Here is a 19,631-nt window from a genome sequence, read left to right as displayed (position 1 = left end):
TGCCATAAAGTGCAATTGGTTCAATGGCATATTCAATTAGTTTTAGCCAAATTTTAATAGGTATTTCAATTTGAATTTGCTTTTTAATGGCGTAGAATGCCCTGCGTGCTTTCTCTCTCAGTTCATTCACTGCCCCATTAAGGTGTCCAGTTGAGCTTATTCTTAAACCTAATTAATTGTAGTGTGTGCAGTACTCTATATATTTAAACCTAATTAATTGTAGTGTGTGCAGTACTCTATATATTTAAACCTAATTAATTGTAGTGTGTGCAGTACTCTATATATTTAAACCTAATTAATTGTAGTGTGTGCAGTACTCTATATATTTAAACCTAATTAATTGTAGTGTGTGCAGTACTCTATATATTTTGTACCAATTGAGAACTTTGGTCTAATTCCCTGAGATCTGGATCTGGATCTTCGCTGGAAAATCATTATTTTAGTCTTTTTGGGGTTTACTGCCAGGTCCAGGTCTGGCAGTACTGCTCTATCAGGTCCAGGCTCTGCTGTAGGCCATGTGCTGTGGGTGACAGCAGGCATAGGTCATCTGTGAAGAGCAGGCATTTAACTTCTGAATTGTGGAGACTAACACCAGGGGCTGAGGATTTTTCTAGAATAGTGGACAATTCGTTGATGTAAATATTGAAGAGTGCAGGGCTCAGATTACAACCCTGACGAAGGCCCCACCCCCGGTTAAAGAATTCAGTTATTTTCTTGTAAAATTTTATTGCTGCACGTATTGCCAGAATACATTGATTTAATTATGTCATATGTTTTACCCCCTACACCACTTTCAATAACTTTGTAGAACAGTCCTGTATGCCAAATAGAATCAAATGCTTTTTGGAAGTTGATAAAGCAAGCGTATATTTTGGTATTATTTTGGTGGACATGTTTATCTATCAGGGTGTGTAGGGTGTAAATATGATCAGTCGTGCGATGTTTTGGTATAAATCCAATTTGGCTTTTACTCAAGGCATTGTTCTTTTTAAGGAAGTTTAGAACTATTACATTTATAATACTATTGTCACGGCCGTTAAAAGGAGAGGACCAAGGTGCAGCGTCGTGAGCGTACATTTTCCTTTATTGAAATAAAAAATGACGCCGAACAAAACAATAAACACTACAAAAACAAACCGTGAAGCTAAAGGCCATGTGCCCTAAACAAAGTCAACTTCCCACAAAACACAGGTGGGAAAAGGGCAGCCTAAGTATGTTTCTCAATCAGAGACAACGATAGACAGCTGTCCCTGATTGAGAACCCTACCCGGCCAAAACATAGAACTACAAAACATAGAACATAGAATACCCACCCCAACTCACACCCTGACCAAACCAAAATAGAGACATAAAAAGGATCTCTAAGGTCTGAGCGTGACAACTACAGAAAACCTTCCCCAAGTTACTGTTCACACAAATGCCTCTTTAATTGTTAGGGTCAAATTTGTCTCCGTTTTTAAAGATTGGGGTTATGAGTCCTTGATTCCAGATGTCAGGGAAATAACCTACACTCAGGATCAAATTAAACAGTTTTAATATAGCCAAATGAAATTTTGCACTAGTGAGTTTGAGCATCTCATTTAGGATGCCATCAGGTCCGCATGCTTTTTTAAATTTGAGAGCCTGAAGTTTCTTATAGAGCTCCTGGTCAGTAATTGGGGAGTCCAATGGATTTTGATTGTCCTTTATAGCTTTTTCTAATCCATTCAACTTCTCATGAATTTTGTGTTGTTCTGCGTTTGTGTCAATTTGAACAGTGTTGTAGAGTGTTTTAAAATGGGTTGTCCATATGTCACCATTTTGTATCGCTAATTCCTCTTGTTTAGTTTTTTTTTTTTTTTCCAATTTTGCCAGAAGTTGTTTGTGTTTATGGACTCCTCAATTAGTGTCAGCTGCTTGCTGTTGTAACATGCTTTTTTGGTTCTGAGTGTACGTTTATAGAGTATTAAAGTCTCACAATAATGAAGGCGTAATTCACCATTATTTGGGTCTGTGCTTTTGGTTGGATAGTGTTCTAAGTTTTTTCCTTATAATTTTACAATCTGCATCAAACCAGTTGTCATCTGTGATATATATATATATATTTTTTATAAATTTCAATTGTGCTTCTTTTGCTGTTTGCCTGAATATATAGTTGATTTTTTTACTGCTAGATTGATGCCTTCTTTACTGTGAGTGGTATCCAGAAAGTTATCTAAGAATGTTTGGATATTTTGGTTCCAGATTGCTTTCTGGTATTCTTCTGTGCTGTTTTGGGCCCATCTGTATGATTTTCTGATGTTGTACAGCTCACTGGGCTGTGAATGTGTGGTTGTTTCCAGGTCTGTTCTTTTGAGGAACAACGTAATTTGGCTGTGATCAGACAGAGGTGTTTGTGGCTTGACAGTGAATGAGCTGAGAGAGAAAGGGTCAATGTCTGTGATCATATAGTCTACTGTACTGTGGCCAAGAGGTGAGCAGTAGGTGAATCTCCCCAAAGAGTTCCCCTGTAATCTACCATTGACAAAGTACAGACCCAGGCTTCTACAGAACTGCAACAGATCCCTTCCGTTTTTGTTGACAGTGCTGTCACTGTTGTTTCTATGGGGGAGATTAAGACAGTTAGAAACATTATGGCCTGTAATAAAGCTGTCCCCTCGTGTGCTCGTTAGATCAGGTAGTGTTCCTGTATGCGCATTTGTGTCCCCACAGATGAGCACATTTCCCTGGGCCTGGAAATGGCACGTCTCTTGCTCAAGGGTGGGGAAGATCTCCTCTGAGTAATATGGGGATTCTGAGGGGGGGATATATATTGTGTGGGGAAGATCTCCTCTGAGTAATATGGTGATTCTGAGGGGGGATATATATTGGGTGGGAAAGATCTCCTCTGAGTAATATGGGGATTCTGAGGGGGGATATATATTGTATGGGGAAGATCTCCTCTGAGTAATATGGTGATTCTGAGGGGGGATATATATTGGGTGGGAAAGATCTCCTCTGAGTAATATGGTGATTCTGAGGGGGGATATATATTGGGTGGGAAAGATCTCCTCTGAGTAATATGGGGATTCTGAGGGGGGATATATATTGTGTGGGGAAGATCTCCTCTGAGTAATATGGTGATTCTGAGGGGGGATATATATTGGGTGGGAAAGATCTCCTCTGAGTAATATGGGGATTCTGAGGGGGGGATATATATTGGGTGGGGAAGATCTCCTCTGAGTAATATGGGGATTCTGAGGGGGGGATATATATTGTGTGGGGAAGATCTCCTCTGAGTAATATGGTGATTCTGAGGGGGGATATATATTGGGTGGGGAAGATCTCCTCTGAGTAATATGGGGATTCTGAGGGGGGGGGGGGGTATATATTGTGTGGGGAAGATCTCCTCTGAGTAATATGGGGATTCTGAGGGGGGGGGGGGGGGGGGGTATATATTGTGTGGGGAAGATCTCCTCTGAGTAATATGGGGATTCTGAGGGGGGATATATATTGGGTGGGGAAGATCTCCTCTGAGTAATATGGGGATTCTGAGGGGGGGGGGGGGGTGGTATATATTGTGTGGGGAAGATCTCCTCTGAGTAATATGGTGATTCTGAGGGGGGATATATATTGGGTGGGAAAGATCTCCTCTGAGTAATATGGGGATTCTGAGGGGGGGATATATATTGTGTGGGGAAGATCTCCTCTGAGTAATATGGTGATTCTGAGGGGGGGATATATATTGGGTGGGAAAGATCTCCTCTGAGTAATATGGGGATTCTGGGGGGGGGGGGGGGGGTATATATTGTGTGGGGAAGATCTCCTCTGGGTAATATGGGGATTCTGAGGGGGGGAAATATATTGTTCAAAGGAACACATCTTCTTCTGTCAGTGGAAGTTATTTTTTCAGTTTTAACCAAATGTGATATTTGCCAATTTTGAGGGGATCAATTAGATGTTGTAGTTCGGATTTGTACCAAATTATCAGTCCTCCAGAGTCTCTGCCTCTATTGACAGTCTATTGACTGTGTTTTTGTGACGGCACAATTACCTCTCTGTAACCTGTGGGACAATGAGTGACAATGTCAGCCTTACACCATGTCTCCTGCAGAATGATGACGTCAACATCTTTAAGATTTTTGTTGAACTCCAGTGCTAAACTCTTCAGTCCAAAGGTTGATGAGTTTAGGCCCTGAATGTTTCACATGCTAACTGATAGTGATTTCATGTTCCAAAAGAAAGAATAGCAGTCAGAAATACAGTAACTACTAACTAATAAGTTGTTAAGAGTGAGATAAACAGGATAACAGCTAACATTCTTTCTGTTATATATATAAATATTCCTAGTCATTGAACAAGTCAATTCTAGTACAATAGGTGTGTGTGTACGTGTGTGTGTGTGTGTGTGTGTGTGTGTGTGTGTGTGTGCGTGCGTGTGCGTGTGCGTGTGCGTGTGCGCGTGCGTGCGTGCGCTTGCATGCATCCGTGTGTGTTTAGTGCAGTTTAGTGCAGATGTATTGGAGGAGCTGTTTAATCTCACTTAATCCTACAGGGTTCTCCTGTCCTCTGACGACCTCTGCGTAGCTGCGCTGGTCCTGCTGTTGGGCCCTGTGGAGTGGGGGAGGGCCAGTTCTGGGCCGTGGGGCTTCCTCTCTGGTCTGGTAGAGGTGGTGGTCTGGTGCGGGGTAGTAGGCTGGGCCCGGTCCAGTCTGGCTAAGCCGATGGAAGTGGTGATGCTCTGGTGGTGGGTGGGGCCTGTGGGGCGCGCTGCGTCTGGTGGGGCGTTGAAAGGGCCTGGGGCTCCTTGGTGGTGCAGTGGTCTGGAAGGGGTCTCTGGGTGGTCCTCTGTCCAGTGCGGCATGGGGTGTTTGTCTACCAAGTGCCACGTCCTTTAGAGACCTGGCAAACATCCCTACTGTCTGCTTCCTCAGGTGGGAGTGGTCGTGCAGATGCTCTGGGGTGATTGTTGGGTGGTGAGCAACGTGTATGTTCGGGAGTAGGCCACACCCTCTGGTGATGTCAGGGTTGACTTTCTGAATGGTACGGGGGTGAAAGTCTTTGCGGGGCAGCAGAGTGGAGATGGTGATGTGGGAGTTGGGGAACCGCTCAGAGCTCTGCTACTCTGTTGACCAGGCTGCCTACTCTCTCCTGCTCCTCTCTCTGCTACTCTGTTGACCAGGCTGCCTACTCTCTCCTGCTCCTCTCTCTGCTACTCTGTTGACCAGGCTGCCTACTCTCTCCTGCTCCTCTCTCTATTACTCTGTTGACCAGGCTGCCTACTCTCTCCTGCTCCTCTCTCTGCTACTCTGTTGACCAGGCTGCCTACTCTCTCCTGCTCCTCTCTCTGCTACTCTGTTGACCAGGCTGCCTACTCTCTCCTGCTCCTCTCTCTGCTACTCTGTTGACCAGGCTGCCTACTCTCTCCTGCTCCTCTCTCTGCTACTCTGTTGACCAGGCTGCCTACTCTCTCCTGCTCCTCTCTCTGCTACTCTGTTGACCAGGCTGCCTACTCTCTCCTGCTCCTCTATCTGCTACTCTGTTGACCAGGCTGCCTACTCTCTCCTGCTCCTCTCTCTGCTACTCTGTTGACCAGGCTGCCTACTCTCTCCTGCTCCTCTCTCTGCTACTCTATTGACCAGGCTGTCTACTCTCTCCTGCTCCTCTCTCTGCTACTCTGTTGACCAGGCTGCCTACTCTCTCCTGCTCCTCTCTCAGGTTGTTGGTGCCGGTGTGAATAATAATGTGGCCTGGTGTGCCAAAGTCAGGCTGGGACAGGATGTGGAGTGCATCCTGTGTTTTTGGGCACCATATTTTGGACACCTTGTTTTGGGGGAAGAGTTTATCTTCTTGGATGAATTTCCCATTTGAGTCAATGAGGATGGCCACCTCAGTGGCTTTTACCAGATTAGTGCGTTTACAGTCTGGGGCTGGAGTACACAGTCCCTGTGTACATGGAGGGGTGTGTGGGGGGGTGTCAGGGGGGGACAGAGAGCTTCTCTCTGTAGTAGGTGTCTCCATGTGAGCCTCCTTGTTGACTGGGGGTGTGGGTAAAGTTATGTCGGTATGGGGGGGGGGGGGTTGTGGGTAAAGGTGGGTCAGTGGGGGTGTTAGGGGTGGTGAGGGGCTGCAGCTTCTCTCTAGGAGTCTCTACAGTCTGTTCTCTGTGCTGTAGCACCCTCTTGATGACAGACAACTCATTTTCCATCTCCTCCTTTACCTGCACCAGCTCTCTCCTCATGGTGGCCTTTACCTCCTCAAGCACTGTGGTAAGGCTTTCTCCTCATGGTGACCTTTACCTCCTCAAGCACTGTGGTAAGGCTCTCTCCTCATGGTGACCTTTACCTCCTCAAGAGCTGTGGTAAGGCTTTCTCCTCATGGTGACCTTTACCTCCTCAAGCACTGTGGTAAGGCTCTCTCCTCATGGTGACCTTTACCTCCTCAAGAGCTGTGGTAAGGCTCTCTCCTCATGGTGACCTTTACCTCCTCAAGCACTGTGGTAAGGCTCTCTCCTCATGGTGGCCTTTACCTCCTCCAGAGCTGTGGTAAGGCTCTCTCCTCATGGTGACCTTTACCTCCTCAAGAGCTGTGGTAAGGCTTTCTCCTCATGGTGACCTTTACCTCCTCAAGCACTGTGGTAAGGCTCTCTCCTCATGGTGACCTTTACCTCCTCAAGAGCTGTGGTAAGGCTCTCTCCTCATGGTGACCTTTACCTCCTCAAGCGCTGTGGTAAGGCTCTCTCCTCATGGTGACCTTTACCTCCTCAGGCGCTGTGGTAAGGCTCTCTCCTCATGGTGATCTTTACCTCCTCAGGCGCTGTGGTAAGGCTTTCTCCTCATGGGGGCCTTTACCTCCTCAAGCGCTGTGGTAAGGCTCTCTCTCAGCTCCTGGACAGAGTTCTTCAGCTGGGTCCTGCACTGGTTGATCTGGTTCTGTGTCTGGGCTGGTGGTGGTGTAGCTGGGGGGCTGCTCCTTCAGCTCAGTAACCCATACCTCTATCTCTCTCTCTCTCTCTCTCTCTCTCTCTCTCTCTCTCTCTCTCTCTCTCCTTCCGTCTCTGTGTGTGCTGATCCATAAACCAAGGTGTTTTAAAGAGATTTCATCACAACCAACTACATTAGTGAGGGGAATGGACTTAATAGTTTCTTAAATCCCACTTTATTCTGCTTTGTAGGAGGGGAATTGACTGGGCCCCTAGCATTAAGTAGAGGGCCTCCCTGCCTGCCTGGCCAATCAATGCCCCATATAGATTCTGCTGTTGTTGCTCTACATAAGTGTCGGCCTTCTTAAAATGGCTCCATTTAACAGACAATCATGGCTAACACTCTGTTGTGCTCCATGGTCCTCGGACAACACACACAAACACAAACACAAACACACACACACACACACACTCTCTCTCTCAACTGGATGCTGTGGGACAATTAGGCAGAACAGTACATATCTGGTCTGTTAATGTGGCATCAGTAAAAGACTGTGAAATACATGAATTGGAGGTGAATTGAAAACATCTGATTTGTTGATCTGTTGTTAAAGAGGACTAGATGCAGACTAAAGGCCCTGCTGGTTGGTGTGAATGTTCCAACTGACCGTTCACCTTGTAACTATCACAACCACAACACAACAGTGCTCAGACTCTGTGTAACCAACGTGTTAAAAACTGGATTGCTGAGGACAGTTTGTCTGAAAGATTGAGATATCGTCCATAGCTGTGAAAATTCTGTCGTTAAACCTCTGAGTCTTAATAATTATCACAATGTCTTTTCTATCTCCCTTCTACGTATCTTCTCCTATGAACTCCTACAGACTGTCAAATGTCGGGTCATATCTCTCGTTTGGTTAATTATGATCTAAAGTAGCCAGGTCACCCGTGATACAAGTCAGTATTCGACGTTCATCCATGTCTGAGGGCGTCTGGAGATGACGTGGAAACCGGTCACTAGGGGCAACAGTGAGCGCTGTTACCTTCAAGTAGGTTTTGTTTTTGCGAAACCATCTGCCTCTGATTCCAGAGGTTGCATGTTCAAATCCAGTAATAGATAGTTGTGTTTAATATTTTTATTTTAAGCCAATCCCAAATCTCAACCCTAACCTTAACCATTCAGAGTTGATGCCTAACCTTAACCATTCAGAGTTGATGCCTAACCTTAACCATTCAGAGTTGATGCCTAACCTTAACCATTCAGAGTTGATGCCTAACCTTAACCATTCAGAGTTGATGCCTAACCTTAACCATTCAGAGTTGATGCCTAACCTTAACCATTCAGAGTTGATGCCTAACCTTAACCATTCAGAGTTGATGCCTAAACTTAACCTTAAACACTTTGAAATGCGGGTTTAAGACACATGGATGAATGTCTCATTCTGACGTGAGACTGTGAGAGCTGGTAGGGTACACAGTCTGGAGAATGGAAATGAAATTGCAATAATCCAATGAATGTGTTGTATGGTAAAGCATTGGGTTGACTGAGTCCTCAACAGGTGTGTGTGTGTCTGTGTGCATTAAAACACAACACAGTATGTCTCTCTCCCTCTCTCCCTCCCCTTCTCTCTCTCTCCCTCCCCCACTCCCTCTCTCCCTCCTCCTCTCCCTCCCCCACTCCCTCTCTCCCTCTCTCCCTCCCCTTCTCTCTCTCTCCCTCCCCCACTCCCTCTCCCCCTCCCCCTCTCCCTCTCTTCCTCCCCCCTCTCTCTCTCCCCTCCTTCCCTCTCTCTCTTTCTCTCTCTCTCCCTTCCCACCATCTATCCCTCCCTCCCCGCTCTCTCTCCCTCACTCCCCTCTCTCTGTCCCCTCCCTCTCCCTCCCTCCCTCCCTCCCTCCCTATCTCTCTCCCTCTCCCTCACCATCATCTATCCCTCCCTCCCTCCCCCTCTCTCTCCCTCCCCGAAACTGTTTCTCTCTCCCTCCCTCCTCCCTATCTCTCGCTCCTTCTCCGTCTCTCCCCCACTAACTCTCTCTTCCCCCCTCTATCTCTCCCTCCCTCCTCCCTATCTCTCGCTCCTTCCCTGTCTCTCCCCCACTAACTCTCTCTTCCCCCCTCTATCTCTCCCTCCCTCCTCCCTATCTCTCGCTCCTTCCCCGTCTCTCCCCCACTAACTCTCTCTTCCCCCCTCTATCTCTCCCTCCCCCATCTCTATTTCTCTCTCTCCTTCCCCCCTCTCTCCCCCACTAACTCTCTCTTCCCCCCTCCATCTCTCCCTCCCCCATCTCTATTTCTCTCTCTCCTTCCCCCCTCTCTCCCCCACTAACTCTCTCTTCCCCCCTCTATCTCTCCCTCCCCCATCTCTATTTCTCTCTCTCCTTCCCCCCTCTCTCCCTCTCCTCAGATAGCTGTCCTAACCTGTGTAATGGTAATGGCCAGTGTACCATGAGGGAGCAGAGCTGGCACTGTGAATGCCAGACGGGCTGGAGGGGTGCCGGATGCAGCGTTGCCATGGAGACATCATGTGCCGACAACACGGACAATGAAGGAGGTGTGTGTGAAATTAAGGGGTTGGACCTCTTGTAGTCCAGCAGTGCAAACTTTTCACCTTGAGTTTAAATAAATTGTTAGGAGAATGAAGTAACCTTTCATAGCAATATGTTTGAGACACTGAAACTCTCCTCTCTCTCTCTCCTTCTCTCTTTCCCTCCTCTCTCGCTCCCTCATCTCTCGCTCTCTCCTTCTCGCTCTCCCTCCTTCTCTCTCTCCCTCCTCTCTCTCCCTCCTCTCTCGCTCCCTCCTTCTCTCTCTCCCTCCTCTCTCTCCCTCCTCCTCTCTCTCCCTCCTTCTCTCTCTCCCTCCTTCTCTCTCTCCCTCCTTCTCTCTCTCCCTCCTCTCTCGCTCCCTCCTTCTCTCTCTCCCTCCTCTCTCTCCCTCCTCCTCTCTCTCCCTCCTCTCTCTCTCCCTCCTCTCTTTCTCCCTCCTCTCTCTAGATGGTCTGACTGACTGTATGGATCCAGACTGTTGTATCCAGAGCCCGTGTCAGAACAGCCCTCTGTGTCGGGGCTCCAGAGACCCCCTCCAGGTGATCCAGCAGAGCCCCCTGTCCCTGTCCCAACCCCGGGTAGGATCCTTCTATGACAGGGTCATGATGCTGGTGGGACGGGACAGCACACACATCATACCTGGGGAAAACCCATTCAACGCCAGGTGAGAGTATACTGCAACACACAACACACAACACACAACACACAACACACACCACACAACACACAACACACAACACACAACACACAACACACAACACACAACACACACCACACAACACACAACACACAACACACAACACACAACACACACCACACAACACACACCACACAACACACAACACACACCACACAACACACACCACACAACACACAACACACAACACACACCACACAACACACAACACACAACACACACCACACAACACACACCACACAACACACAACACACAACACACACCACACAACACACACCACACAACATACAACACACAACACACACATGATGTAATATATACAGTATATTGAATGTCTTTTCTCTCTCTGTCTCTCCCGCTTTCTCGCTCTGTCGCTCTCTCGCTCTGTCGCTCTCTCGCTCTGTCGCTCTCTCTCGCTCTGTCGCTCTCTCTCACTCTCTCTCTCGCTCTCTCGCTCTCTCGCTCTCTCGCTCTCTCTCTCTCTCTCGCTCTCTCTCTCACTCTCTCTCTCTCTCTTGCTCTGTCTCTCTGTCTCTCTGTCTCTCTCTCTCTCGCTCTCTCTCGCTCTGTCTCTCTGCCTCTCTCTCTCTCGCTCTCTCTCTCGCTCTGTCTCTCTGTCTCTCTCTCGCTCCCTCGCGCTCTCTCTCGCTCTCTCGCTCTGTCTCTCTCTCTCTCTGTCTTTCTCTCTCTCTCTCTGTCTTTCTCTCTCTCTCTCTCTCTCTCTGTCTCTATCTCTCTCTGTATCTATCTCTCTCTGCCTCTCTATCTCTCTCTGCCTCTCTCTCTCTGTCTCTCAGCTTGGCGTCTCTGATCCGAGGTCAGGTGTTAACTACAGATGGTACTCCCCTGGTGGGAGTCAATGTTTCTTTCATCAATTACCCACACTATGGATACACACTCACACGCCAGGACGGAACGTACGTACCACACACACGCACGCACGCACGCACGAACGCACGCACGCACACACACACACACACACACACGCCAGGACGGAACGTACGTACCACACACGCACGCACACGCGCACACACACAGACACGCCAGGATGGAACGTACGTACCACACACACACACACACACACACACACACACACACACACACACACACACACACACACACACACACACACACACACACACACACACACACACACACACACGCCAGGACGGAACGTACGTACCACATATACACACCGACATGGTACATAGTAACTACTCCTACAGCGTTTCTGATCCTGTCTCCAGGTTTGACCTGCTAGCGAATGGAGGCGGCTCGTTGACCCTGAGGTTTGAGCGCGCTCCGTTCATCACGCAAGACCGCACAGTGTGGTTACCATGGGGTCGTTTTTACGCAATGGATACGCTGGTGATGAAGACTGAGGAGAACACCATCCCAGGATGTGACCTCAGTGGCTTCCTCCGACCTGACCCTGTGGTCATCGCCTCACCCCTGTCATCGCTCTTCTCATCTAGACCCAGGGACAAGCCCATCATACCTGAGACACAGGTATCCAGCCTCTCTTTTCATCTCCTTCCTCTGTCCTCTCATCCCTCTTTCCTCTCATATCATTCCTCCGTCCTCTCATCCCTCTCTCTTCTCTTATCATTCCTCTGTCCTCTCATCCCTCTCTCTTCTCCTATCAATCCTCTGTCCTCTCCTCCATCTCTCTCTCCTTCTCTCTCTCTCTCCTTCTCTCGCTCTCTCTCTCTCCTCTCATCCCCCTCTCTCTCCTCTCTCCTCTCATCCCTCTCTCTCCTTCTCTCTCTCTCTCCTCTCATCCCTCTCTCTCTCCTTCTCTCTCTCTCTCTCCTCTCATCCCTCTCTCTCTTATTCTCTCTCTCTGTCCTCGTGCTCCATGAGATGGTAGATGTTCCAAGCACCAGTCTGAAGCTCTTTCCTTTCCTCTCCTCTCCTCACCTCTCATCCTTCTCTCCCTCTCTCCCTCCCTCTCTCCCTGCTCCATTAGATTATATATGTTCCAGGCTCTCAATTCAATTCAATTCAAGGGGCTTTATTGGCATAGGAAACATATGTTAACATTGGCAAAGCAAGTGAAGTAGATAATATACAAAAGTGAAATAAACAATAAAAATGAACAGTAAACATTACACTAACAGAAGTTCCAAAAGAATAAAGACATTACAAATGTCATATTATGTCTACATACAGTGTTGTAATGATGTACAAATCGTTAAAGTACAAAAGGGAAAATAAATAAACATAAATATGGGTTGTATTTACAATGGTGTTTGTTCTTCACTGGTTGCCCTTTTCTTGTGGCAGCAGGTCACAAATCTTGCTGCTGTGATGGCACTGTGGCATTTCCCAGTAAATATGGGAGTTTATCAAAATCGGGTTTGTTTTCGAATTCTTTGTGGATCTGTGTAATCTGAGGGAAATATGTGTCTCTAATATGGTCATACATTTGCAGGAGGTTAGGAAGTTCAGCTCAGTTTCCACCTGGTTTTGTGGGCAGTGTGCACATAGCCTGTCTTCTCTTGAGAGGCAGGTCTGCCTACGGCGGCCTTTCTCAATAGCAAGGCTATGCTCACTGAGTATGTACATAGTCAAAGCTTTCCTTAAGTTTGGGTCAGTCACAGTGGTCAAGTATTCTGTGGTCAGAGCCCCAGGACCAGCTTGCTTAGGGGACTCTTCTCCAGGTTCATCTCTGTAGGTCTCTTTTCTGGATTTTGATAATTAGTGGGTATCGTCCTAATTCTGCTCTGCATGCATTATTTGGTGTTTTACGTTGTACACAGAGGATCTTTTTCAGAATTCTGCATGCGGAGTCTCAATTTGGTGTTTGTCCCATTTTGTGAATTCTTGGTTGGTGAGCGGACCCCAGACCTCACAACCATAAAGGGAAATGGGTTCTATAACTGATTCAAGTATTTTTAACCAGATCCTAACTGGTATGTCAAATGTTATGTTCCTTTTGATGGCATTGTTGGAATCGGCGTTAAACTTGGAACATTGTTATACTCAGAAGTATAGGAACATTAGTTACAAATGCCATAATGAAGTTAGGGAGGGGCTGAGTGCAGGGAAAACAATCGCATGTGACAATACTGATAAGGGGAGGAACCGTTGAAGGCTCATATCACTTAGTTCCCTGCTCAGCGATACGGAGGAGACTCCACCAGCACGGGGGAAGCCATGTCTGTGTCTGAATTACAGCTGTATCGACCCGTTGGGAAGAATTCAACTTGGTTAAGCTTCTCTAGTAAGGTGACCAGATTTTTTAAATGAAAACCGGGGACATTTCCAGTTCGGCAGTCAATATATTATTAAAATATCCAATATTATTATCTATGAAATTAAAAAGGGGGACAATTCCGGTTTCATGTATTTAATCTAACAGGCACACTGTGATAGAGAAACAACTATATTACAGAAACACTACAGACAAGACAGAACTGTATGATCTGAACAGCCATTCAGTGGTCCTGGTAGTCTGGGTAGAATAAGAGTAGAAGAGAACATGAGCAAAATTGAAAAAACAGACAATAGTATATGTGAAATACTTAACAACATAATAAAGAAATAAGACGCTGATGAGATTGGTAACTACATAATATACTTATACCAACCTAATCTGTATATTTCTCAGAAGAATGTATTTTCTTCAGGATTGCTCTGTCTTTGGCCAGCTTCTCCATGAACTCCTGGCAGGAGAGGTTGAAGTTGGTCTTCACAATAAGCATGGCCTTGATGGTAGGAACAGTGAACCTATTTCTTGCTGCTGTCCATATATCATTCATTTGGGAGAACACTCTCTCGACTGGTGCATTACTTCCAGGTAAGAAAATGACAACAGACGCTAATCTAGCCAGGTTAGTGTGTGGGATGTCGTTCTCTTTGAAGTGGGTAACCACCGTGCTCCATCTCTGACTAAGCGGTGTCTCAGATGTTTTCCATTCTTCAAGCGATCCCCCCCTTTAGGAACTCTTGCAGGCTAGTAACCTCGTCAAACAATGCATCCTCATTGATGTTCACATTTGGCCTTTTTCCTGCAGTGTGCCTGCTGCCTTCTGGATCTCTTCATGCAGAGGTTGCCTTTTTAAAAGGAGAAAATGTCAATCTTTTAGATTATCTGTGTGCTTTCTCCATGCTTGCAAGTAGTTCACAGCCATAGTGAAGGATGATTTGGATGTTTTGAGAAAGCTCTCTTTAGACATGGCTCCATTTTCCTCTAGCTCTCTCAGAAGTCCTCTGACCAAAACTGGAATGAAGTTGTCATCACGTCTTGCAGTCAATTTTGCCTCAACGTTTCTCAGTATTGCAGCTGACTCCACAGCGGAGCTGTCCTAGCCTTCAAGCATCTTGATTGTGTCCCTGAATACGGTCAAGTTTCCTTGGACAAAGTCCAGCCAAAGTTCAGTCAGTGGATCTTCGAACATTGTTCACAGGACAACAGGGCATTTATCTTCAGAAATAAAAAGGTATTTCAATGGCACATACATTTTCATCACTCTTTCTAGAGCAGGGAGCACGGACATCCAGCGAACATTGCTGTGTCCTAAAATGTTATGGTACTCCTGGCCAACAAACTCACAAAAGCTCTTCAGTCTTTCTACTCTGACGGTGAAAATATAAAAATATCCAAATATCTTTGTGAGCAGGTACTCAACATCATATCCAAAGCTGTTCTGGCCGTGTTATGAATGATGTGGGCAGGACAACCTAAGCCAATCACCTCCAGCTGCAGAGCATTTTTTACTTTGGTATGGACATTGACCCTCCCCAGCCTCTTCAGTCCTCTAAAGTTGGTATTGGTGTTGTCGGCAGAGAATGTTTTCCAGGTTACATTTTTGGATGACTACCAGGACCTCAGCTGCAATGTCCTCTGCTGTTTCTCCATTCAATTCAACAAAATCAAGCAGTTTTGTTTCCACAGATGTGCTGCCACCATATATCTTACAATATCTGACTACTATTGGCAGCAGCTTTACATGTCCATGATTGGACGCATCAATGGACAGGGACACAAATTCAACCTGGTCTAGGTCCTGTGTTACCAAAGTAGTTGCCCATGGTGCTAACACGTTGCTCACTATGGCGTCACATTTAGTCCTAGCACATGGTGCTAACACGTTACTCACTGTGGCGTCACATTTTGTCCTGGCACATGGTGCTAACACGTTACTCACTATGGCGTCACATTTTGTCCTAGCACATGGTGCTAACACGTTACTCACTGTGGCGTCACATTTTGTCCTGGCACATGGTGCTAACACGTTACTCACTGTGGCGTCACATTTTGTCCTGGCACATGGTGCTAACACGTTACTCACTGTGGCGTCACATTTTGTCCTGGCACATGGTGCTAACACGTTACTCACTGTGGCGTCACATTTTGTCCTGGCACATGGTGCTAACACGTTACTCACTGTGGCGTCACATTTTGTCCTGGCACATGGTGCTAACACGTTACTCACTATGGCGTCACATTTTGTCCTGGCACATGGTGCTAACACGTTACTCACTGTGGCGTCACATTTTGTCCTGGCACATGGTGCTAACACGTTACTCACTATGGCGTCACATTTTGTCCTAGCACATGGTGCTAACACGTTACTCACTGTGGCGTCACATTTTGTCCTGGCACATGGTGCTAACACGTTACTCACTGTGGCGTCACATTTTGTCCTGGCACATGGTGCTAACACGTTACTCACTGTGGCGTCACATTTTGTCCTGGCACATGGTGCTAACACGTTACTCACTGTGGCGTCACATTTTGTCCTGGCACATGGTGCGAACACGTTACTCACTGTGGCGTCACATTTTGTCCTGGCACATGGTGCGAACACGTTACTCACTATGGCGTCACATTTTGTCCTAGCACATGGTGCTAACACGTTACTCACTGTGGCGTCACATTTTGTCCTGGCACATGGTGCTAACACGTTACTCACTATGGCGTCACATTTTGTCCTGGCACATGGTGCTAACACGTTACTCACTGTGGCGTCACATTTTGTCCTGGCACATGGTGCTAACACGTTACTCACTATGGCGTCACATTTTGTCCTGGCACATGGTGCTAACACGTTACTCACTGTGGCGTCACATTTTGTCCTGGCACATGGTGCTAACACGTTACTCACTGTGAGGTCACATTTAGTCCTAGCACATGGTGCTAACACGTTACTCACTGTGGCGTCACATTTAGTCCTAGCACATGTTGCTAACACGTTACTCACTGTGGCGTCACATTTAGTCCTAGCACATGTTGCTAACACGTTACTCACTGTGGCGTCACATTTAGTCCTAGCACATGTTGCTAACACGTTACTCACTATGGCGTCACATTTAGTCCTAGCACATGTTGCTAACACGTTACTCACTGTGGCGTCACATTTAGTCCTAGCACATGTTGCTAACACGTTACTCACTGTGGCGTCACATTTAGTCCTAGCACATGGTGCTAACACGTTACTCACTGTGGCGTCACATTTAGTCCTAGCACATGTTGCTAACACGTTACTCACTGTGGCGTCACATTTAGTCCTAGCACATGTTGCTAACACGTTACTCACTGTGGCGTCACATTTTGTCCTGCACATGGTGCTAACACGTTACTCACTGTGGCGTCACATTTTGTCCTAGCACATGGTGCTAACACGTTACTCACTGTGGCGTCACATTTAGTCCTAGCACATGTTGCTAACACGTTACTCACTGTGGCGTCACATTTAGTCCTAGCACATGTTGCTAACACGTTACTCACTGTGGCGTCACATTTTGTCCTGCACATGGTGCTAACACGTTACTCACTGTGGCGTCACATTTTGTCCTAGCACATGGTGCTAACACGTTACTCACTGTGGCGTCACATTTAGTCCTAGCACATGGTGCTAACACGTTACTCACTGTGGCGTCACATTTAGTCCTGGCACATGGTGCTAACACATTACTCACTGTGGCGTCACATTTTGTCCTGCACATGGTGCTAACACATTACTCACTGTGGAGTCACATTTTGTCCTGGCACATGGTGCTAACACGTTACTCACTGTGGCGTCACATTTTGTCCTAGCACATGGTGCTAACACGTTACTCACTATGTTGTCACATTTTGTCCTAGCACATGGTGCTAACACGTTACTCACTGTGGCGTCACATTTTGTCCTAGCACATGGTGCTAACACGTTACTCACTGTGGCGTCACATTTAGTCCTGGCACATGTTGCTAACACGTTACTCACTGTGGCGTCACATTTTGTCCTGGCACATGGTGCTAACACGTTACTCGCTATGGCGTCACATTTTGTCCTGGCACATGGTGCTAACACGTTACTCACTGTGGCGTCACATTTTGTCCTGGCACATGGTGCTAACACGTTACTCACTATGGCGTCACATTTTGTCCTGGCACATGGTGCTAACACGTTACTCACTGTGGCGTCACATTTTGTCCTGGCACATGGTGCTAACACGTTACTCACTATGGCGTCACATTTTGTCCTGGCACATGGTGCTAACACGTTACTCACTGTGGCGTCACATTTTGTCCTGGCACATGGTGCTAACACGTTACTCACTGTGGCGTCACATTTAGTCCTAGCACATGGTGCTAACACGTTACTCACTGTGGCGTCACATTTAGTCCTAGCACATGTTGCTAACACGTTACTCACTGTGGCGTCACATTTAGTCCTAGCACATGTTGCTAACACGTTACTCACTGTGGCGTCACATTTAGTCCTAGCACATGTTGCTAACACGTTACTCACTGTGGCGTCACATTTAGTCCTAGCACATGTTGCTAACACGTTACTCACTGTGGCGTCACATTTAGTCCTAGCACATGGTGCTAACACGTTACTCACTATGGCGTCACATTTAGTCCTAGCACATGTTGCTAACACGTTACTCACTGTGGCGTCACATTTAGTCCTAGCACATGTTGCTAACACGTTACTCACTGTGGCGTCACATTTTGTCCTGCACATGGTGCTAACACGTTACTCACTGTGGCGTCACATTTTGTCCTAGCAAATGGTGCTAACACGTTACTCACTGTGGCGTCACATTTTGTCCTAGCACATGGTGCTAACACGTTACTCACTGTGGCGTCACATTTAGTCCTGGCACATGGTGCTAACACGTTACTCACTATGGCGTCACATTTTGTCCTGGCACATGGTGCTAACACGTTGCTCACTGTGGCGTCACATTTTGTCCTAGCACATGTTGCTAACACATTACTCACTGTGGCGTCACATTTTGTCCTGCACATGGTGCTAACACGTTGCTCACTGTGGCGTCACATTTTGTCCTAGCACATGTTGCTAACACATTACTCACTGTGGCGTCACATTTTGTCCTGCACATGGTGCTAACACATTACTCACTGTGGCGTCACATTTTGTCCTGGCACATGGTGCTAACACGTTACTCACCGTGGCGTCACATTTAGTCCTGGCACATGTTGCTAACACGTTACTCACTATGGCGTCACATTTTGTCCTGGCACATGGTGCTAACACGTTGCTCACTGTGGCGTCACATTTTGTCCTAGCACATGTTGCTAACACATTACTCACTGTGGCGTCACATTTTGTCCTGCACATGGTGCTAACACGTTACTCACTGTGGCGTCACATTTTGTCCTAGCACATGTTGCTAACACATTACTCACTGTGGCGTCACATTTTGTCCTGCACATGGTGCTAACACGTTGCTCACTGTGGCGTCACATTTTGTCCTAGCACATGTTGCTAACACATTACTCACTATGGCGTCACATTTTGTCCTGCACATGGTGCTAACACATTACTCACTGTGGCGTCACATTTTGTCCTGGCACATGGTGCTAACACGTTACTCACCGTGGCGTCACATTTTGTCCTAGCACATGGTGCTAACACGTTACTCACTATGGTGTCACATTTTGTCCTAGCACATGGTGCTAACACGTTACTCACTGTGGCGTCACATTTTGTCCTAGCACATGGTGCTAACACGTTACTCACTGTGGCGTTACATTTTGTCCTGGCACATGTTGCTAACACGTTACTCACTGTGGCGTCACATTTAGTCCTGGCACATGGTGCTAACACGTTACTCACTATGGCGTCACATTTAGTCCTGGCACATGGTGCTAACACGTTACTCACTATGGCGTCACATTTTGTCCTAGCACATGGTGCTAACACGTTACTCACTATGGCGTCACATTTTGTCCTAGCACATGGTGCTAACACGTTACTCACTGTGGCGTCACATTTTGTCCTAACACATGTAAACTTTGGCTCATAACTCTTCGGTGTCAGTTGTGCTGTACAGCCCAGAGATCTGTAACTAAGACACCCTCCTGCACAGCTAAACCATATTCTTCTTGGAGAGGCTCAACCTTCTTGAAGAATGTGGTGACAGAGGGCATACCAACACGGCCAATCAGAGAGGCTTTATGCTTTTTCGTCTGTTGATGTTCTACCACTGCCGTTCTTCTCCGGCTGCCAATTGAATAAGAGGAATTACAAAGGGTGCAGTGA

General features: G+C 46.9%; 1 protein-coding gene across 2 annotated transcripts in view; it reads left to right on the top strand.

Moving 5' to 3' along the window:
* LOC129827405 (teneurin-2-like) overlaps positions 1 to 19,631 on the top strand; it is a 103,480-nt gene that overhangs the window by 24,084 nt on the left and 59,765 nt on the right. For both annotated transcript variants that reach the window (XM_055888225.1, XM_055888226.1), the window contains 4 exons: positions 9,286 to 9,432; positions 9,875 to 10,091; positions 10,923 to 11,042; positions 11,373 to 11,634. In XM_055888225.1, the coding sequence (XP_055744200.1) occupies positions 9,286 to 9,432; positions 9,875 to 10,091; positions 10,923 to 11,042; positions 11,373 to 11,634 (746 nt within the window). The remainder of the gene's footprint in view (positions 1 to 9,285; positions 9,433 to 9,874; positions 10,092 to 10,922; positions 11,043 to 11,372; positions 11,635 to 19,631) is intronic.

The sequence above is a fragment of the Salvelinus fontinalis genome, chromosome 29 (assembly GCF_029448725.1).
Source record: "Salvelinus fontinalis isolate EN_2023a chromosome 29, ASM2944872v1, whole genome shotgun sequence".
Taxonomy (NCBI): Eukaryota; Metazoa; Chordata; class Actinopteri; order Salmoniformes; family Salmonidae; genus Salvelinus; species Salvelinus fontinalis.
This window is presented reverse-complemented; position numbering and strand designations above follow the sequence as displayed.